At 40.8% G+C, this 22806-nt stretch overlaps 1 protein-coding gene across 4 annotated transcripts in view; it reads right to left on the bottom strand.

Moving 5' to 3' along the window:
* ATP8A1 (ATPase phospholipid transporting 8A1) overlaps window positions 1–22806 on the bottom strand; it is a 226004-nt gene that overhangs the window by 58436 nt on the left and 144762 nt on the right. For all 4 annotated transcript variants that reach the window (XM_032852621.1, XM_032852612.1, XM_032852624.1 and 1 more), the window contains one exon: window positions 9039–9211. In XM_032852621.1, the coding sequence (XP_032708512.1) occupies window positions 9039–9211 (173 nt within the window). The remainder of the gene's footprint in view (window positions 1–9038; window positions 9212–22806) is intronic.

Raw genomic sequence — 22806 nt, 5'->3', positions numbered from 1 at the left:
ATAGTAATAATAGTGCCTGGAAGTTCAAATAAAAAAAAAAACTGTCTCAAAAGATATTAGGAAATTAAATGAAAATGAAATTTGTGAGAAAAATGAAAAGAAATGGAGCAATATAGGTGACTATTCATAATAGGAGTTCAATAGGAGAATAAAGAGGGGCAGAATGAAATAGAGTAATTTTCTAGAATTAAAGAAAAACATGTTCTTCTATTAAAAAGGATTGCACAGGCCAAAAAGAAATATAAGAAAAAGATATTTACCTCTAGACACATTATGGTTAAATTAAGAATAAGAAAAATCTCTAAAGGTTTCTAAAGAGAAAAAGCAAATCATTTACAAAAGAAATTCAGATCTAACACTGGATGCAGACACAGAATTACTTTAAAATCTTCAGTTCCTGTCTCCTTATGGAGGGGCCAGGGAACTAAAGACATATGAATACATATAGACATTAAGCAAAAATATGGTTATCAAAACCCTAGAAATAACCAGACAGAATATAGACTGTAAAGCTTGCAAACTGAAAGAATATAATTTAGACATAATTCTAAATAAGTCTCTATAATTTAGAGATTTAGACAGTGGAAGGCAGGAGGAGAAGAAAGAAAAAAGTATAAATAAATGAAAAACTCAAAATAAGATCAAAGAAATGAGGGCAACATAGTACTAATTATAGTAAATATTAATGGTTTAAATTCACTAACTGGAAGAGATTCTCAGGTTAGATTACAACAAAAAGATTCACCAATATATGGTGTCTAAGAGACATTCTTAATAATAATAGGTAATAACAATAGCCAAACTATGGAAAGAACCTAGATGTTCATCAACAGATGAATGGATAAAGAAGATGTGAGATATATATATATATATACATATATATATATATATACACACACACACACACACATACATACACACACACACACACAATGGAATACTATGCAGTCATCAAAAGAAACGAAATCTTGCCATTTGCAATGACATGGATGGAACTAGAGGGTATTACGCTGAGCAAAATAAGTCAATCAGAGAAAGATAATTATATGATCTCCCTGATATGAGGAATTTGAGAGGCAACACGGGGAGCATGAGGGGTAGGGAAGGAAAAAATGACACAAGATGGGATCAGGAGGGAGACAAACCATAAGAGACTCTTAATCTCACAAAACAAACTGAGGGTTGCCGGGGGGATGGGGGTAGGGGGAGGGTGGTTGGGTTATGGACATTGGGGAGGGTATGTGCTATGGTGAGTGCTGTGAAGTGTGTAAACCTGGCGATTCACAGACCTGCACCCTTGGGGCTAATAATATATTATATGTTAATAAAAAATTAAAAAAATAATAATGGGTAATATAAACTGTTTTTGCTCATTCTGTTTTAAGCTCTCTACTTGTTTTAATTCATTCAGTTCTCAGAAGAACCCTCGAAGAGATAGGTTACTATTACTGTCATTTTGCAAATGAAGACACTGAGGCACAGAAAGATTATATAACTTTGGCAAAAGAACAAATAAGTGGTGAAGCCAGAATTCAGCCCTAAGCAGTGTGGATTTAGAGACTGTATTCTTAACCATAATATTATACAGAAGGATTGAACGTAAGGGTTTAGGAAAAAGAAAAAGACAAGGCACATACAAAACAAAGGAAAGCCAGGTTAGCATTATAAGTATAAGACAAAATAGAATTCAGGCCATAAAAAAAGCCATGATAGAGAGAATCTTTATGTATGATTTCTCACCAGAAATATTCAATTAGGCCATATAAAAGAAAATTTGATTTCTAAGAGTAACATAGTTTTTAATATACATATTAACCCACTTATTCCTCACAACTGGATAAGAGCAATGATTTTCAACTCTGTTTCAAGAATGAATAAACTAAAGCTGGAGAAGTTAGACAAAAAAATTGCTCAGCTAAGAAGAAGAGGTAAGGCTCGGACTTAGATTCCAGAAAGTCTGGCCCCAGAGCCTGAGTACTGAAGTACACAGCATGGTAAACAGACAGAAAATGGTAGATTGCTTAGTAAGTAAATGGTATTGGGAGAATCGGCTATGTAGAAATGAATTACATCAGATCCCTTCTTCCTAAGATATACAAAAATAATTGTCACATGGATTAAAGACCTATATGGAAAACAGAAAGCTGTGATGTTAACAAAGGAGATGTCTGAAAATATCTTCTTGAGTGGGACACACTTACTAATTAAAAAAGCACCAATCATAAAGGGGACAATGGATGGAATTTGACTGTCTTAAGGTCTATGATGGATCACAGACACCCCCATCATTTACATTTTGTCTAGAGCTGCTTTCATGCTACAATGGCAGAGTTGAGTAGTTATGACAGAGACTGGATAGCCCAGAAAGCTTAAAATATTTACTATCTGGCCCTTTACAGAGGAAGTTTGCCCACGTTTGCTCCATGGAATTCTCCCTTCCCCTTGGAAAATGCTACCTGGAACCACCTCCTCCTTCATGCCTTAATGTAAAGCTTGTTTTATATGCTTTACTTGTCTCTGTTTCTGTTCCTTTGGTAATATCCCTGCTGTTTTCCAACATCATTTTGCCCTAGGATGCAGTCTCTCCCTTGTCTTACAGCCATTAAACAGTCATGGTTTACATCCTATCTGGTCTTGACTCTTGGAACTCTAGCCTGGCCCCAAACACCACGCCTTAAATTTGCCCTGAATGGGGATGGCTCAAATGGGTTTATTAAAAAAGAAGGTAATCACTAGAAACCTTATGGGTTCAAGGAGACCCAATTACACTAAAGTAACTCTTTTCCTTTCCCACACAAAATCAGGCCAGTAGACAGATCGAAGAAATGTTGTAGGTTATATATATCATGTCCTTAACAAACCGGAAAACGAACTCCTTTATTCCATCACCATAGAACTACAGAAGAACTATACGTAATCTATTAGGTGGATTTGTTTTTGACTGACAACACATTAGAGTGCTGACTTATTGATTTATGTAAAGCTTCAGGGAGGCCTTGCTGGGAAGCTGCAGAGTCTGTACTTAAAATTGCTGAACAGAAAAGCGTCATCACCAATTTGAATGTAGTTATGGAAGATACGTACGCTTATTCCAAGTTAGCACGACAGAAAACAGAAAAAGACTGAAATGAGTAAGACATCATTTAAGAGAGGCATGATCATGGAAATCAAGATAACAGTTACTCTTGGGAGGATAGTAAGGCTAAAGGGAGCACGAGGGGGCTTCTGAGGTTCCAGTCATGCCTGGGTACTTGATACAGGAGTATATTTGCTTTATGAAAATTCACTAAGTGGCATGCTTATACTTACTTTATGTACTTTCCAATAGAGGTTAACTCTGTTTTATTAGAATTCTATCGTCTGCAATTCTAACCGGGGGGTGTGTGTGTGGACGGCGGTTTATCTAAATCAATCACATCTAAAAGTATAAAATGTTGAAATTACAGTGGAATTCTCAAGTGTTTAGATTTACCAATAAAAATTTTGCTATCAAATATGGACTTCCGGGGCACCTGGGTGGCTCAGTGGGTTAATCCTCTGCCTTCGGCTCAGGTCATGGTCTCAGGGTCCTGGGATCGAGCCCCACGTCGGGCTCTCTGCTCAGCGGGGAGACTACTTCCCCCTTTCTCTCTGCCTGCCTCTCTGCCTACTTGTGATCTCTCTCTGTCAAATAAATAAATAAAATCTTAAAAAAAAAATATGGACTTCCCTGGTGGGGACGGGTCCCTCTTAAGTGGCTAACAGGCTATACCATGGCCTCACCGCTCCTTTAACATCATTCAGTAGAGACAGGGCAGCAAATGAAACAGGGCTGAACAGCTTATTATATTATATGAAAGCAAAATATGGCCATTTTATGAGGTTATAAAATTTATTCAGGATGTCTTCTTTTAGTCACACACGTATGAAAGAAATAGTCTCTCAACATTTCCAAGATTTATTCATGTTTTCTTGGAAGCAAATATGGGATTGACATTCATTAACAGTTTGTAAGTCTTCTCAAAGCCAAACATCTGCTTGGCATCCAACGGTGTTCACAAACTTTTTCTTTAAAGGAATGTCTGTTGAGCATTTATTAGCTTCATTTGTGCTTTATAACTACCCTTTGAGTAGAACCTTTATTTAGAGAAATCCTTAATGTTTAAGACAATCCCCAAAGATTTGAGAAGTAGATCTGTTTTGACCCTTTACTTAATGCACTTATGCTATGACAGAAAGTATTCGAAGTGTCCCTCTAGACCTCTTCAAAGAGGACTCGTTGATCAGACTGAGGTGAAAAGGTTTTGCCTGGAATGTCACTCCCAAGTGACGACACTCACTGAAGTCAAGTGTTTTCTTATGCACTGTGGGGAAAATGGCCTAAAAGGGGGTTAAACTTTGATTAGAGATGTTGCAAGTAGGGAAAAATGCTTAGTTCAATTTAACTTCTGCTTTTCAGAAGACATGAGTACATAAATTATGTAGGAGAATGGTGATTACTAGACAGTCTAAAAGCTGGAGGCTCTAGGCCAATTTTCAACCAACTGTCACAGAACATAAGTTTCAAGATATGTTTAAACGAAACTGACAACTACAGAAAAAAATGTAAAATTCTTTGAAAGGCTGCGTTATGTGAACTGATGAGGATCTCAGAAACCACATGCAATTGAACACACAGCAATACTTGACTGCAACACTCCCACCCTCTTCTGGAGGAAATATTAAAAGAGGTAGAACAGATGCTTCCCCAAATTAAGCCGATCCAAGCAGTAGACAGATTCTTCCCAGCAGAGAGTGGCCCACAGAAATAGGGTGGGTCCAGAAAGTGAAAGGCCTGGGAGGGGGTCTTCTGGCCCAGAAGCTTTCAAGCTGGAAGGAAATTACCAAGGAAGGGTGCATGTGTGCATGGCTCTCCCACCTTTCTACGCCAGAGAAGCTCTACTCTTAGCTGCTTAGACATCCAGGCTCCAAGGAGGATTTGAATCACTGCTGTATGCCAAGCTCTTCATTTTATAGGCCACAAAAACCCAAGCCAGAGAAATTCCATTAGGTATCCAGTGTGCCAGAGAGGTAAAAATTTGAACAAGTATTTCATGAATCCTCAGATAAAATACCACTTTGCAGGACAGTTCTTGATTTTAGCTGTGCCCATAAATCTCCACAAGTCTTAGAGCAAACTTTTCCCTCTCCTACCTGTCCAAGAGTTTTTTGGGGGGGGTTCTGTGAAGCCCCTAAAATGGTGCATTTAATTTTACCGATTTGTGTGTATGTTTTCTTTTTCTTGGGGGGGGGGTGGCGGGGAGGGATGAGCCGCAGTTTTCATGCTCTTCAAAAGCATCTGATCCCACCAAGGTAAGAATTGGTGTACTTGCACAGGGGAAAAGAAGGACCACAAGGAGATTATATTTATAACCAGGAAAACTTATCAGAAACTCCTCTGACATTAGATGTGTTATTTCCTATGAAACTACTCAGGTGGTCCAGTAAATGGGCACAGAGGTAAAAAAACAAAAGCTGCATGGTATCTCTAAAAATAGAGTACTTGGGGCGCCTGAGTGGCTCAGTGGGTTTAAGCCTCTGCCTTCGGCTCGGGTCACGATCCTGGGGTCCTGGGATCAAGTCCCGCATCGGGCTCTCTGCTCCGCGGGGAGCCTGTGTCCTCCACACTCTCTGCCTGCCTCTCTGCTTACTTGTGATCTCTGTCAAGTAAATAAATAAAAAATAAATAAATAAAAATAGAGTACTTGCTGGGCTGATAAAGACAGATTTCATTTTCCTTGTTGGGTTTTCCATCCTTAAAAATATTAGAAAAAGTTACTTGAGGTATGACATGAAACCTTCTCTTTGTAAACCAAAACCAGGACTCCAAAGCACTGAATAATTTTGGAATGAGGGGATTATTTCTGTCTTTGAATAGTCTCTTCAGAAAGTGGTGGGAAGAGAGGTAATGACTATCGACTGAGAACAGCTGTTTCTTTCAATTCAGCCCTAGGCTCCGGAGGGAAAACGTTCATCCCTATAACTATTAGGCAAACACCGAAAACTGCCTTCTGTCCTCAACGCCGATCATGTCAGGGAGGAAAATGGCTGATGTCATCCTGAAGATGGAACTAATTTCGAAGATCCTCATTATCCATTACAGGAAGGCTTTCCCTTCCACTCCCACTCTAGCTGTGGCAAAGAGAAGCCTGTAGCAGACAGCAGACTCGGAATTATCCTCACGTGAGGACTGACCAAAGATCAGAAAGTAGTTGGAGGGGAAAACCCAGAAAGTCAGGATGAACACGAAGTTGTGAGACATCACCACATTTTGAAATAATATTCACTATTTATCTGGAGTGTCTGTTCTACTGGAGGAAAATAGAGAATTTCCTGTGGCTGGGAAGTCTGTAATTCTCTGAGAAGCCTGGAGTGACACTTGCATTTAATGGTAAAGAAAGATATATGGAATTGCCCACCTATTCCTCACAAGCGACAGAAGCTTTATCATGGAAATTGTACTTCAAGGTCAGTAGGGTTAAATGACAAGAAAATGGTCTGTGCCAGCAGTTTAAATGCCAAGAGGCACCAGGCCAAGAAGGCGCACAGACATAACTCCAGCACTGGCACTGATGTGATTACGGGCTTAGATGAATTCTCAACCCCAGACCGGAAGTTGAGCCTCAGTCCTTCCGGGAAGAGAGAGAGGAGGAAGGTAATTAGAAGAAAAAAGCTGAGGAAAGGTATTTTCCTTAAAACAAACAAAAAACCAAACAACAACAAACCCTAAAAACTCTAAAGAAAATCCAGGGGCTACCTAGGGAACTTCAGGTCTTCGAACATGCGTAAAACAGGACGGAGGGAGGAAGGGGCCACACACGTATTTATAGGGCTCAGTTTTCGAGCTGCTCTGCACAGGCGTGGTAGAGCGCGACTCCCTCCCAGGGGCCTGGGCCCGGAGGAGCCCCGGGGTCCATGTGACTTGTGAGCATCTAGAACAAGGACCTCGGGAGGGAATTTCACAAGCGCGCAAACATATTTTTTCTCCCTTGACACTGCTTTCTACTTCTTCTCTCCCTCTGCTATTGTTTAATTTTGTGGCTCCACTTTGGAAGAATGGTGGGAGGTGCCGTGTTAAGCAATGCTCTAAGAATGAGACTCAGCTGCAGTGACTGTGTTAGGAAAGCTGGCCTCCCACATCCTTCAAAGCAACTGTGATTCTACTTAAAACGGGAAAAAAAAAAAAAAAAGAAAAAAGAAAAGAAAGAAAAAAAGGAGACATGGAGGAGAGCAGGCAGGAAGCCTCGTGCAGCCTGGTATGTGCAGTGTCTCTGCCCAGCACGCAGTAGGTCCGGCTCGGCCGCTGACTCAGGGAATGGATCCCTGTATCAAAAGAGTTGGGGATTATAGTTGGTTTACAAACAGGAGCCAGCTCTCATAGCACGACTGGGCTTTGGAGCAAGCTTTTGTTGATCTTCGTGATCCCATTAGTGAAAGTGATTAAACAACCAGATCTGGCACAGTTATCCTGATGGAAGTGTGTCAGAGTGGAACATTCCTAAAACTTGGTCAAGAGATTAGCAAGGAATCAAGAAAGGTCCCTGGAAAAGCAGATTTTAAAAAGCATGACAATATCAGAGTGCAAATGAGATCGTCAAGGTAATTTCCAATTCTTTCTTCACAATTAAGCAGACAGCCTGATTATTACTGATACTAAATATGTGTGTATGGGGGCCCCTGGGTGGCTTAGTCGGTTAAGGGTCTGCCTTCTGCTCAGGTCATGATCCCAGGCTCCCTGCTCAGTGGGGGAGTCTGCTTCCGCTCTGCCCCTTCCCCAACTCATGCTCCCTCCTCCCCGCCCCCCGTCAAATAAAGTCTTTAAAAAAAAAATGTGTACAACAGGCTCACCAAGAGCTCTATGGTAACATTTATTAACACATGCTACAGTGAAGAAAAATAAATGACTGAAATAATATGGGTTCCTACAATAAGTAGATTTTAACTCTCTATGATATAATTTTATAGGTTGAAATGATGCTTTATAAAAGGTACTTATTAAGTTTGGTTGAAATTATATTTCCCAAAGTATGTTCCAATGGAAATTCAGGAAATATCTACAAGGCATGGCTTATAAATGTGGAGACAAATCATATACAGGATATTTCAGTGAATAAGCCCAGACAAAGAGGGTTTAAAAAGCATAACATTCTTTCATCAGTAAATGTATTTTTTAAGATAATAATAAAAGCAAATAGAAAAGTTTTAACAATAATGTTAAAAGAATAAATTCTGGGAAATTCTTCAGAAGCCCTGCTAAGATTTTGTCTCCTGGGCCGGGAGTGGGGTGGTGGGGTGGGACGGTGGAAGCAGCTGGAGACACTGCCACCCCAGACTTGATGGGACCAGCCGGTAAGGCTCTCAGTAAGTGGATGGCAAAGAGGAAAAGTCTTAGGTTTCACTGTCAAGCACAGTCATGAACACACTTTAAATTTTAGGAAGACAAAGTATGAACAATTTTGACAAAGATATGGGGAAGATTCTTTGATGAGAAGTTCAGGAAGGACTAGAGCTAAATGGGTTATGAAAATGTAGTTCTATGGATGAAGCCTCGATAACTCAAAACAGATTCAAATTAGGAAATAGGCAGTATTATCAATTAGAGGAAAGAGGAATGCACGGTCAAGAAATAGTCTTCAGGAAAATGACTCAGCACCTCCTGCCATGCCATTGGCTCAAGTTAAGTTCTCCAAGCAGGCTCCAAGACTGATGTGTAGAAAACAGAACTCTTATAGAATTAACCTTAGATGGAAATGAGGGAAATAATGCAATTGGAACATGGAATGGCAAGAAATCTATTGATTCAAATTATGAACAGTAATTCCTAACCATCAGTAGGACTCTTCTAAAAAAACCTGCTACTAAATTCTATTTGAGGTTGTGAACCTTGAGTCTTGAGTGAGTGAAATAATAACCTGACAGCGACGAATTCTGGATAGAAAAACTTTGAGGAAGTTCACAAATCAAGAACTTAGGATCGAGGTGCTGTTTACTGAACTCTCATAATATTCAGGGGAACTTACCTGCAGCAAATAACAGCTTTGCACGACAAAGCCAAGTCCAGGAAATACTGTCTTACTCCGAAAGTTAAGGCGTACTTGAGTGTTTTCCCATCAATAATAAGAGCAAAGTCATTCTCTTTTCGAAGAGCATCACCAAGGGTAGTGCAGTGGCGACTGAGCGTTTCCCTCGTTGCCTGCAAAATCAAACAAAAACACCCACAACGTTTACTTCCGTTTGTTCTACTGAGATGCCCTGAGTATGTTCAGCAACTACACTTAGATATTCTTAGTGCTTTTATGTTGTAAACTGCTTTCACGTAACTCCACTCATTTCATTCTCCCAAAAGCCCCTGAAAGGAGATTGGACAAATGTTATCGGTGAAAGTAAATTACTCTGTTAAAGTCACACATCTGTGTCTACCAGGGTTGGGATTACAAATCACTGATTCCTCTGTGAGCTTTGCCCATCATTCTAATCACACAATCACAATCGTGCAAAACTATTTTCAGTAAATTATCTTATTACAAAACAATAACATTGTCCTAATTTATGAACTAGTCAAAATTGCTTAGCCATGAATCCAGGGGAAACGTTGAAGAATATCATTTAAATAACTTACGGGTGTTTCTTTCCAGAATTCCTCAATGCTATTGAAACTTAATTTCCAGTCACCAAGAGAGGGGAAACACAGTGTCTGTAATCTCTCGCCACTTCATTGAATTGGTTTCTATAAACTTTAATCGTGATTTCGTGATCCTGTATTTTATTTGGGGAGGGGGATGTCTGGCTTGGTAATCTTGATGGATCAAATAGAAGAACCCCTTCCATCAATGCAGAGTTCACTTTCAGGCACAATAAAAACATTCAGAATCAAGGTCAGCTTTGTTCACCTCAACCATACAGAGGGTTTATACTTATCTTTATCAAGAACTGCTTTCCCAGCTCTTCAGAGGCAAAGGGTTTCAAGACATTTAGTTTTTCTCCCCAAATCCTGTAGACCCTTCCTATAACCTAATGGGGCCACCTTTCTGTCTTATAAGAGCCCTAGCACTGTGGAGAAACAGAACACTGGCTCTGCACAAGGAGACATAAGGAATGATTCCTCTCTTACTAGAGTTTTGTTCTCAGTGCTAATATCTGAGTCTGTAGTTATTTATGTAATAAACACATATATATCATATATAATAAAATGTACCTATAATAAAAATACTTATGTAATATTTTTATTATATTCACGGGAGATATAATTATTGTTTCAACTTAAGAGTGTTACTTCAGTTGCATTCACAAAGAAGGAAGCAAAGGCAGAGGTAATTAAAATTTTTATTGGAGATTTTTGAAGGTGTTTCTGCATTCGTATTCAAATGTGGTTCACACTGGGTTTCTGGAATTTCAGGATCTGTTTATCAGAATAATAGAACCATGTTGTACCATAAAGTAAGTCTGCCTAAATTTCCTAATACTGGAACTTCACTTAATGCCTCCCCAGGCCCCCATTACCCACAGTGACACTAAGGACCACCATATAGCAGCTTTCTTTGCAAAATTTTCTGTTTACACTTTACATGGTGAGGGGGAGGAGTGTAGCTGTTTGAATTTATCAGCCTCACCCTCCTATTTCCTGCTAAAAATTTTTGGCCCAAGAGCACTTAAGTAAAGGAGGTGAAAATGTCAGAAAAATTTTGCACATGAAATCTACTCGTGACAATTTACATAGGTTACTCTAGATTGTCTTAAAAACAAATTTGCAAAGGCCAAATGAACAAACAAGTAAATGAATGAACTGGTAAAAAAAGAAACATAAAGTACTTAGTGTGTACCATGTCCCAGGCACGGCTCTAAGGGCTACGCATACACTGAATTTCAGTTAACACTCGCTCAAACCCCACGCGGGAGGTGTCACTGTGAACCCCATTCTGCAGATGAGAAACAGGAGACACGACGGGAGTTCCTTGCCCACGAACACTTGGCCACTAAGTGGCGAAATGAAACTCAGAATTAAATTTCTGTGCTCACTTGTCTTTCTCCACGTAATCCAGGGAAAGCAAACCCCACTGGAGACCGTACCGGGCATAGCAAGTTATAAATGGAATGTCCACACCAGTCTCTGCTGTTTCCCTAGAGCCCTCATCATCATCATCAGTCTCTGATTTCGTCTTTGCCGCCAACAGAGATTTCTTTTTATAATACAAATCTAAAACACAAACCACAGCTCTTCTTGTTCTAAAATTTGCCTATGGCTAATCACACAAGAAAGCCCCAGCTCTTTAAAATGCCAGTTAGAGCTCTCCACAGTTGAGGCCCAACTGATCTTCATTCATACCTCCCTTCGCAATCTTGACCCCTTTCTGCTCTCTCTGGAATCCTCTTCCCTGCAGGGTTAGTCTACCACCTTCTAAACCCAGCTTACCCTCCAAGCCCTCCCAGACACACTCCATGGGCCAAGCATAACTCACTCCAGGCCAGCAAGGCCCTCAGCTCCTCCAAGGGAGAGACCCCGTTTCCCCCATTCCTCAGCAACAAACACAGTGCCCTAGATGACAAATGCCTGGGAATTACCAATGTATCCAATGAGAGCACTGATCAATTCTGAGTTCATCCTACTGCTGGTTCTCCAATTCCCTGTCTCTTCTCACTTCTGATTTGAGAGTGGGAGAATGACTCTGTGTGTGTGTGTAGGAAACAGAGAGGGAAAGAGAAGGAGGGAAGGAGGGAGATCTTTCTCTTGCTTGCTCCTTAATTTTTTCAAAGAATAATCCGTCACTCAACAGTCTTTCAAACCAAGGCACTACTCACTGAATTGTCCCTGTGTTTTGTATGCTTTTGTGCACACGACTCCTGAGCTGAAAACCCAAAGGAAAACAAATGAAATTCAGGAGAACTTCACTGCTCTTTCAAGATCAGTGGCAGAACAAGACTGAAAGTCAAAGGACCCCTGAACTGGCAAGCTCCAGCATTAAGCTCACCCATGGGATGCGGTCCTGTGAACCCCACTCTCTCTCCTTTTAAAGGTGTTCTCTGACACCTTGAAATCAGTTGAGAACTCTCTTATTTGTGGCATCAGTACCCCTAGGTTTCCTTGGTGATTATCACAGGTCTTCAGCAAATCAGAAGGTGTCAGGAAATGTAACAGAGGTAACATTTCAGAAGGAGAGTCAAAAACACTCCCCCGAAAATTCTCCAGCCCGCCCACCCAGCATGCAAGGTAACAACAAAGCTGCAAACGTTTTATTTTAGTTTATAGCTTTCTTTTGTAAGCAGCTCTGTTGTTGGCTGTGTGTTGCCAGTTACAAGTTACATTTTACTCTTACTCATACCGCCAAGAGTATTTTAAAATTATTTTATTTATGAAGGTTTATTGCTTCTCCCCTAAGCCTAGCAGCCATACTTTATGGCCATATTGCATTGAAGCTTATCTCCTGTAGCTAGAAATAAATTTATTACTATATTAGCTGTTACTGTGTTTTCTTTTTGGCTACTGAAGGGGGAAATGTTTAAACATTTAAACTTAGTGACATGTGAAAGTGAAAATATATAACGGAGAAGCTAAATCAGAAAAAGGATAAAAGACCATAGAGTAGAACAAAATAAAAGCTCTGTATCTCCTTATTCTATAGTCTTATTTGTGGGCTGAAAGAAGGTACGTGTGTGGCTCTAATCAGAGATGGTCTGAAGTAAAGGCAATTTGGGGACCCACACAGGCGAGGGGCAAGGCTGGGGTCCAGGTAACTTACCAGGCAGCCATCCAGGTAAGGGAGGAAAAGTGGGGTTTGTTTGTGCCTTCCCTAACCTGCATCCCATGTGGACATTCCAGTCAATCATTCAACTCAACTCACCCTACCCACAGCCCTGCACATAGCAAAATGCTCATCAGAAGCTCTCAGCCCCTGGACACCCTGCCACGCCTCCCACCTTGCCAATTCACAACCATGACCAACATTTTCCTCTGTTCTTAAGTCTCCACAACATAGAAGGGGAAAACCACCCCACCCTGAGGACAGGTTCTGCTCCAGCTCTCTCCTCTTGTGTGGGTGCCCATGACATCCGTACTCTCAGCCATGCCCAGTGGATGCCATTTTCCTACAGGCTACTCCAGACCTTTTCTTCTCTCCCAGATCCCAAATTCTGCCCTTGTCACTTCAGCAAACATGTACCTACTTTACTGAGAAAGTTTTTATGGGAAGAATTCCCTCAACTTTCCTCCCTCAATCTCAAAACTTCCCTTTACTTCTTTTTCCCTAACCCTTAAGGCAGGGGAGGAATGGGTTTTTTCCCACCTCGGTCTCCTCCACTTTTCTCTTGCATCTTCATTGTCCGCATGTCATGCTTTGTTTTTCCCTTTTAAGACTACACACTGACAATGGTGAACAAATACACAAACATGGCTCTTTTCCTCCTGAGTCTTCCAGGTCTGGGGGTCCTACTAGCTTTTGGATTCTCCATATGCTTGTTTATCCTTCTGCAGTGGCATATGATGTACAGTTGTTTATCTGTTTTTATTTCTTTTTCCCTTTGGGACTGAGGCCTCTGATGAAGGGATGAAATAAAAGCTTTGTAATGGAACAGCAAGCAAATTATTAATGATCACAGAATACCTGTTGGGAAGTTACAGTGGTTCTTGTGTGACTATTTGAGGACTGTTTTTGCTGACGATAAAACTGTTGCATATCTTAGATGTACTTTCTAAGTGTCTTTTTTTTTTTTCTTTAAGATTTTATTTTTAAGTAATCTCTACACCCAATGTAGGGCTCGAGTTTATAACCTCAAGATCAAGAGTTACATGCTTTGGGGCACCTGGGTGGCTCAGTCAGTTAAGCCTCTGCCTTTGGCTCAGGTCATGGTCTCAGGGTCTTGGGATCAAGTCCCTCATTGGGCTTCCTGGTTGATGGGAAGTCTGCTTCTCCCCGACCCCCACCAAAATAAATAAATAAAATCTTAAAAAAAAAAAAAAAGAGTTGCCTGCTCTGCTGACTGTGCCAGCCAGATACCCCTTGGATGTTCTTAATTAGAACAAAAAAAAAATGTTAATGCGCTTATCTTCATTTTCTTTTTAAAAGATTTATTTACTTGAGAGAGAGAGAGATCCAACAGGGGGAGGGGCAGGCGGAGAGAATTTCAAGCAGACTCCCTGCTGAGCGTGGAGCCTGACATGGAGCTCGACCCCATGACCCTGAGATCATGACCTGAGCTGAAATCAAGAGTTGGACACCCAGGAGGCCCTAATGTGCTTATCTTATTATACAGGAAATGGAGAAGAAGTGGTGGTGATGATCTCACACCTCCTTTTGTCTCAACGAATATAAATTGTCCAGTAAAAACAACAGAAAGCACAGACTATTTAGTGATCAAGCCAGGTTATATAACAGTGGGCCAAATAAATAAGATTTATTTGGTTTATAAGAAATATGCCTAGAAAAGAAAAAGAAAGATGCTTTGCAGAAAATTAGGCCAGCAGAATTTCTCATAAAGATACCTCTGACCAGAAGCCCTTAATGGAGTTCTATTTCAATCTTTAGGGGGTAGCCTGGCAAAACAGGTAACATGTTCATCTAATACCCTGCAGTAAAATAAAATAAACCAACGATCTTTAAGAAATCAGAGGCTTTCAGCTTCATGGCAATCTTTTCCATTGCTTTTACATGACTTTTACCAAGGAAACCCTTGATAAAAACCACACAGAACATCCTAGACAATGCAATCTGACACAATTTTATAGTGAAATCAATTGAAAGCCCTGATTTGTTTGGAAAGTATCATAGCAGGCAACATGTCACTTTCATTTTGGCAAAAACCATGCTTGGTACAGTCTGAGGAACCCAGAGGCCAGATGTGCAAAGAATACATTAGGCCACAGAAGAACCATGTGTTTGATGGTTGCAAATGTAATGTTGCAGAAAGCACCTGCGTAAAAATGGCCCTTGGCTGTTTCTAGCCTTTGGGTTTTTTTTCCTGATTCCTCTCAGAGATTTATAGGACAGGTAGTCTTACTTGAGAACATAACCAAGGAACACCCTCATAGAGAATGTGGAAGTATCCCTAAGAAAGGAAAGTTAAAGCCTTTAGCCTTTGACTAGAAGACTAGTTAGCCAAGTTAACTAGTTAGCCAAGTGAACCAGCAGAGACAAAGTAAAGATTACAGATAAGTAATCCAACATGTAACAACTAACCGTGGTGGTCTCCCCACCTTGCTCCGGGCTGCAGTGACTTACGGTGAGAGGATCTCTTATCTCTCTCTCTCTCCCCCAATGGTACTCTCGGCAAGGCTAAGCCCAAATGGCAAAAATTAAAGGAAGGAAGGATACTCATTTATTCCACAGTAGATGTTGGTGTTCGGGCCTCAATACAAACAAGCACTGGGCATTTATATTTCTTCCCGGGAACCTGTTAAAATAGGTGCGGGTCAAATGATAAACCTCTGTTTTAAGGAGAATTCTAGTCCCAGAAAGGAAAAAAAAAAAAAAAAAAAAAATATATATATATATATATATATATATATATCAAGATTCTGAGTCCCACCATGACTTTCAGATGCAGTTATTTAACAATGTATTTCATTGCTATTGGATTTATTTTTTCCTTCATGAGTTCATCACCGGTTAAGTACAATAAGCAGACACAATCGGGACTAATGATGAATCACTTTGGGGAGACGCACGACTCTCAGCCTGGTCAGATGGACTGAAGTGTATGAAGCCTCTACTTCTGACTTTAGCATAAGCCCCACAGGTGTCTGTTTTCACTTACTTTCCGTAAAAAGGACAAAATGCAAGGCCACGCTCCAGAAGGATGCCTGCAGGAATCCTGCAGAACAAAGGGGGGGCTCTGGGAGGCTGAGCCACTGGAAAATCACTCTCCAGAACTTGTCAGCTGATGTGCAAAGTCATCCGCCGATGCAGAGAAAGCAGGCATCAACGTACAACGTGCAAACACACGGCTATGTAAAAGCGGGACTGTTTGGGTTAGAAGTCAAGGGTGGCCATGAGGGTTCACAGGACGCTTCTGGGCACTGATTACATTTGAAGCCAGATGGAGAAGCCACATCGTAAAGAACTAACACCCCAGAGGCAAGGAGGCAATAATATGGTATCGGAATGGCCCTGTTCTGCCATTTATGGATATCTTTATTCAGGCAGGTTACTTAACTTCTTGGCATCAAAATTTTCTCATTTGTAAAACTGGGTTACTATCTCTTGTAGGGTTATAGTGGGCAAAATAACTCCTTTACTTGTGAGTCAAGTGCCCTCCCCAGCACGTGGCTCAGAACTGACATCCGAGAAAGACTAGTCCTTTACCTTCTTTTGACCTTAGGTTTAACAGAAGTACTAACATTTGATAAAGATCTCTAGGGGTCAAATACCCTACAACAGTAGTATCATTCAAGTGGTCCCATGGAGAGAATTTTAAATTTCCTTTTGAAATCTCTCATTGGTGGAGTGCCTGAGTGGCTCAGTAGGTTAAGCCTCTGCCTTTGGCTCAGGTCGTGATCTCAGGGTCCTGGGATCAAGCACCACATGGGCTCTCTGCTCAACAGGGAGCCTGCTTCCCACCCCCCACCCCCGCCTGCCTCTCTGCCTACTTGTGATCTCTGCCAAATTAAAAAAAAAAAAAAAAAAAAAAAGAAATCTCTCACTGGCAATTTTTTTCAACCCACCTTCTGATTGTTGACACTCAACTCTACCAGCTACTTCTACTACATACAAAGTATCTGGAAATCTGCCTTTCCCCTCAACTCTAGAAAACTTAGCATTATCTCTTCTCATACAGCATATAGTTGTTGGTATGTGGTGGGAAGACATATATTTATATAACTAGACTAGACTGCTTTTCTTGATCTCTTATTTCCATCTCCAAACTGATACAACACTTGAGTGAAAAAGAACATGAAAGTTACAAACTGGTTTTGTGTTTCTCTCTCTCTCTTTTTATATAGATGATCACATCAATGTATATGTTAGATTTAAAGCTTCCATAAAGAACATAAAATTATATACATGTAAAGTTACATGGGACAGCATTGCCTGATACTAGGTTTAAAATCAGTAATGATACAGAAAATGCAGAGGCCATGTTTTGCCAGCATGTTCTTCAGATAATAAACCATAACTTAACTTCACGGATACTGATTTTGATAGCAGAAAAATATTTTTTAATAGCAGAAAAATAAATATTCACTGTGTGTGTGTGTGTGTGTGTGTTTGTGTAAGAGAAAAAATCTAACGTGCCAAATGTCTATCTTTTAAAACCCATAAGTTGGGGCGTCTGGGTGGCTCAGTGGGTTAAAGCCTCTGCCTTCGGCTCAGGTCATGATCCCAGGTTGCTGGGATGGAGCCCCGCATTGGGCTCTCTGCTCAGCAGGGAGCCTGCTTCCTCCTCTCTCTCTCTCTCTCTCTCTGCCTGCCTCTCTGCCTACTTGTGATCTCTGTCAAATAAATAAATAAAATCTTTAAAAAAAAATAAAACCCATAAGTTAATTTAAAATGTCAAAAAAGAGGATATATATAAGAATTTTAAACCAACACATACTTTATTAGCTGTTTTTGAGGTTTGGGGCCACACCTCATCCTCATTTAAGCCAGGAGGTATTTACAAATTTATGGTCCAATAACATTTCATTCCTTCTCTACTTTTACACTCTCCAAATGTTCACACCCTCCAATTACAAATTAACAGAAAATTCCAAGGACATTCTCAATAATACATTATGACCATATCAAGTACAGACAATGTTAGCAAGTTCTTAAAGAGTGAGTTATGACTCCCGTAATAGCCAAGTGGATAAGCCACTGGGTATTGTTTTTCGACAATGTGTTACTGCCTCAGTAGAACACCGGACATTTCATATACGCCAGCGTAACGTTGTATGTCCCCTCTTTCATTGGCTAGTGGAAGCGGCAGTAAGTTGTAAAAAATGCACGTCTGAGAGGAGAGAGACTACATTTATACATGATTGGTCCACTTAGTGTTCATCCCAGCAGAATCACCAGTCTTCTTGGACACAGTTTTTGACCAAAAATCTTTGGAGTTTTTAAACTCCCAGACTATACAAGAACAGAACCTTAAAAAAACATATTCGTACCGAACCAAACTAACAGACGGTAATTTCTCCGAAGTGGATAAGGACAGACAGAAGGTGAAATCATTAAAAACATATGGTCAAAGAGGTCCTCCAAAACAGCTTAGTGGAAGGCAGCCAAGGGAAAGCATTTAATCAATACATATTGCTAAATATAATGAAGCGGGGGGGAGCCAAAAAGAAATTCCCATGCTTTGCGGATACTTAGATCTGGGCTTTCCAGGGTGGGAGTACAGATAAAGCACTAAAACTGAGGAAACAGTCCAATCTCCCAGTAGGGTCATGCCATCAGAAAGGTCAAGGGTTATAAAATGGAGGAAGGTAAGAAGAGGAAGTTGTAGTGCAGAATAAATTGCTCTTGGCCCCTGGGCAGAGGTTTGGGATGTGGGATTATGATAGGTTCCATCAGGCAAATAACTCCTTATGAGACCTCTGGTCTCACTTGGGCTATGCTAGAGAGAGAGGCAGAGATGTGTGGGATTTGGGTCCAAGGCTGTGTTTCTGTGTCAGGGTAGGGGCACGTAGCAAGAGAGAAACAAATCCCGAGAAAGGAAGGAAGAGTGAAGTAGGGGATATAATTATATAATTTAAGTAGTTTTGTGGATAAAGGCTTTTACCAAAGCTCTCATGGTAATTATTTTAAACCACTACTGAAAGCCTCCTAAACACTTATTTTGAGCTTGGTATTAAATATTCTCTGGTGGCGGCAGGGACTCAAATGCAGAGAAGGAAGAATTCGAGAGGAACGAGGTCGGCAGACATCCAGTCTGTCAGGCTGCCTTCGGTTCTGCCAGGGAGAGGCTGCCCAGAATATACAGCCGATTTTTTGAAAATAAGCAAATTACCAGATCAACGGTTTGGAGAAAGTAACAACCCTGGGCCTGTGAGAAATTGTTACCTCACAAAGACAGCTGATGTTGGGCCCATTTTTCCTAATAATTTGAATTAATCGGTGTAGGAATGCAGAAGACCCATTATCTGCAGTATTTTCTCAGCGCAAATCCCAGATGCACGCCGATTCTATCATTTCATAGGTACATTCAATAAAATCTTATGTAAAATTGTTATAGTAGTAAAATGAAATGTAGAGTCTTTCCCCAATCTCATAAATGCAAGAACCCCAAACACTGCCATTTTCCAGGAGGGCATCCCTCTCTCAGCTGCATCTGTAGTCCCGGTCGTGAGTGGGAAAGGAGGGAGGGACAAAGTAGAAAACGTGGGGGCTGCCTCCCAGAAAGCTTCTGCCTGTGACTGAGTCTCGGCTGCCCCTGGGAAAGGTATGGTTATTTAAAAAATAAAAAGGAAAATAGACGGTTTTTGGACTTTGAGTGACCTAGGCTGAAGCTCAGGGTTCTGCACTTGCCAGTTGCGTGAACTCGGAGTCTCCATCTGTAAGCGAGACAGTTCCAGCCCCACAGGAGCAGAGACTAATGTATGCGGAAACCCCCGGCACACAGGTTTCCTCCAAACTGTCAAGCTGATGGCTGCCATGACTCATCAGAAAAAATGGGTGGCAGAGATGCCAAAAAGTCACAAGGCATGGCCGGCTCCCCTCAAAATGTCAACAAGCTCTGGGGAGAGGGCAGATAGACTGGCGAGGAAGCATTTATCTGTAATTCTAGGACCCAGGGAGCTCTTGGAGGAGTTCAGATGTTCAGCCAAGGGGGGAAAAGAAAAGAAAGGGGAAAAAAAAAGAGAGAAGAGAGAGATAAAAAATATTCAGGCTTGTGGGTAGGAAAATTTTCTCAAAACAGAATTACTATGAATTTGTAAACTACTTTTCTTAGGGTTTTGCCCCACCCCTGCCAAGATGACTGAATTTTGTGTAAGGAAAGGGGCATATTTCGTTTTTACAAGACCAAACAATTGTGTTTGATGGCACTTTTTCAACCACATACTTCGGCTTTGTGGCAGGCGGTATCTTAAATCAGAGGAAAAGAGAACAGATTATTTGTTCATATACTATTTTCATTTTTTCGTAACTTTTTTTTTTTTTTTTAACTAACTCGTTTCTTTCAAATGGAATAAAGTTTGCTTTCTTCGCTGAGAGCTACTTGAAGTAAGCAGTGTGCTGGACGCTATTTGAACAATCGTCCTGCCGTGGGACGTTAGAAAAACCTAAATTTGCTTCTGATAGGGATATAGGAACACCTGAAAAGTTACACTGAGATCTTAACATTTTCAGGCCAAAAAGCTGAAACAGCTTTGCTAGTGGTAAAAGAAAATTCACAGTCCTACAGGTCCCATGCTGGCAGTTCAGGCAAATTCAGTGAGGTTGAAAACCTGCCTAAACTATTTTTCAAAGCAATACAAAATGTATTGTATTGGGCTCGTGGGACACATCAAGACAAAACCTGAAGCAGCCCCAAGTCTCCTTTCTCCCCCTCCTTTTCTGGAGTCAAGTCACTAACTTGCTTATTCTGGATTTCTTTCAGAGGCCGTTCAACGGTGGCTGGTTCCCCAAACAGTGAGGTTTGTCTGCATAATGCATATAAGTTGAACTTAAAAGGATACAGATGACAACCTCACCATTTACATCCTGAATGCCCTGTGAGTTATATTTGAAGCTTACATGGTGTTAGAAAATCAAATTCAGCTAGAAGAAAAAAAAAAGAAAATGAACAAAACCATAAAGGGCTGTATTTTACCAGGGTGTTGAAAAATATATACTCTTATGCTTGTTAGTCTCAAATGCGGTTAACAATTCATTTTCTATAAAATATATCAGTGAAGAAAAACACCGGTATCTATAATCAAACCTGGGCTGGCTTGGGGTCATATTCTCAAATTTAGCAGAGACGTTTAAGTGGTGAGAAGGGCAGCTGTTCAAAATCACCTCTTTTAAAAAAAAAAATCACTTCTTACATCAGCTGGCAATGAGGACCACCCTCCTTGGGAATAATAATGCTAAAAGAAATGATGATGATGATTATAATAATGGTCTGTATTTTTAAAAAGCTAACTATAGGCTGGTTATTGTACTAAGTAGTTAGAAGGTACTGTTTTGTTTAATCCTCAAAATGTACCCCAGAGATGGGTATTATTATTACTTTTGTTTTACAGGAGTAGAGGGCAGCTGAGGCCCAGAACAATCTATTTGCTTACACCCCAGAATCCAAGGACTTCAATACGTCCTCCAATGCCGGTTGGCACCAGAGTTCAAGTTAAAGTTTCAGAATGGGCATAACACTATCTGCCTACTAATGTTTTCAGGTGGAAGTGTGATTGTTCCTGTGAAGTCCTTAGTCTGGTATCGAGTACAAAAAAAAAAAAGGCACTTCATAAACATAAACTAGTGTTTTTCTATTGACTATAACAGCAACTCATAGAACCCTGCAGGGATGGTAGTGTAAGGACCTATTTTATATTTTTATATTTTAGCAAGAGGCTTTCATTGAGGTTAAACAAAAACCTTGTAGTTTAACCCTTAAACTGTCCCTGCTCCTCTTCCCCCAGGGGATTTACTTAAAAACAAGTCCCAGGAAACAAGCTCCAGGTAACAAAGACAAGATACAAGGTGGGTTGGGCCAGGTGGAGACATTGATCAGTGGGGGGTTGCATACTGTCTCCCTAGCTACCAACGAGTATGGGCCCCCACCCTTTGGGAGCCTTTTTGGCGCCAATCCTAATCAAGGTGTAATAGGCTGGTTCAAATGTCTCCTAGGGTAAATTGTAATTCAGTTGGTCACCTAGCATCACTGTGGAGTGTCCTGTGTTACAATCTCATCGGTCACCTGTGCATGGCCCGGCCCCACCGCAAGGCCTTTGCCCTTAAAAGCTAGTCTGTGAAACTGAGAAGGGTCGCCCTCTCTTGTAAGAGGTGCTTCCCCGAACGTTCGGTTAGATTCCTGATGCTTGGCATGAAATAAAGCTTTGCTTGACCTTCGCTTTATATCAGTCTCACTCCTTTAATCACGGACCCATTATTGGGGCATAACAGTAGGGCTCTCTTTTCACGGGAAGTCAGAAAGCCACATTTTCTTCTGGGATCCATTCCCTACTTCCCATGTATCAGGTGCTGACTCCTAGTAATTAGGCTGGATGTCAATGTCTGTTGCAGCAGAGACTACCTAGAAAAACTGCCCGGATGGTCTGAAGGAGAGGTAGGAGGGCTTCTCAGGAGTTAAGCTTGTAAACACTGGAAGCCTATTGACATTGAGTTCGGGAAATTTATTTCTCCAAGCTCTCTGCATACACATTCATTTAACCATCATTCCTGTTGATTCAATAAATATATAGTAAATATTTTTCTTCTCTGCCCTTTATTTTTTTGGTGTGTGTGTGTCCTAGGGAAACCAGACAGTAGAATGGAGGAGGAAAAACAGTAAGAATGGATTTAAGATCTAGCCCTGCCTCCCAGGACAGATTCATCAACTCTCCACATAAGAGACCAAGGTTAAGGACAGATTACACTATAATATAGAGACTCAGAAAGATTTGTTCTGCTATCCACAGAGTTAATGGCTTAAGAAATTATGGTCTCTTCTACCCACCCTCGACTTGACAGATCAGGATAGTGGAATCAGGATGTAGAGAGATTTCCATACATTTTGAAAGGCCTTAATTAGACAATGGTTGCTAAAGACAGATTGAGATTCCCTAGTTCTTAGCCCACATTTTTAGACTTTTCCAGTTTCAGCAGACAGACTTTAAACAGATCATGACAGACTGAAGATATGAAAGAGATGTTAGAAGAATCCCTTGGATCTAGGTCA

The sequence above is a fragment of the Lontra canadensis genome, unplaced genomic scaffold (genome assembly GCF_010015895.1).
Source record: "Lontra canadensis isolate GAN:19392208 unplaced genomic scaffold, GSC_riverotter_1.0 scaffold1, whole genome shotgun sequence".
NCBI lineage: Eukaryota > Metazoa > Chordata > Mammalia > Carnivora > Mustelidae > Lontra > Lontra canadensis.
The sequence above is the reverse complement of the archived record's forward strand: the minus strand, read 5'-3'. Positions and strand labels throughout refer to the sequence as shown.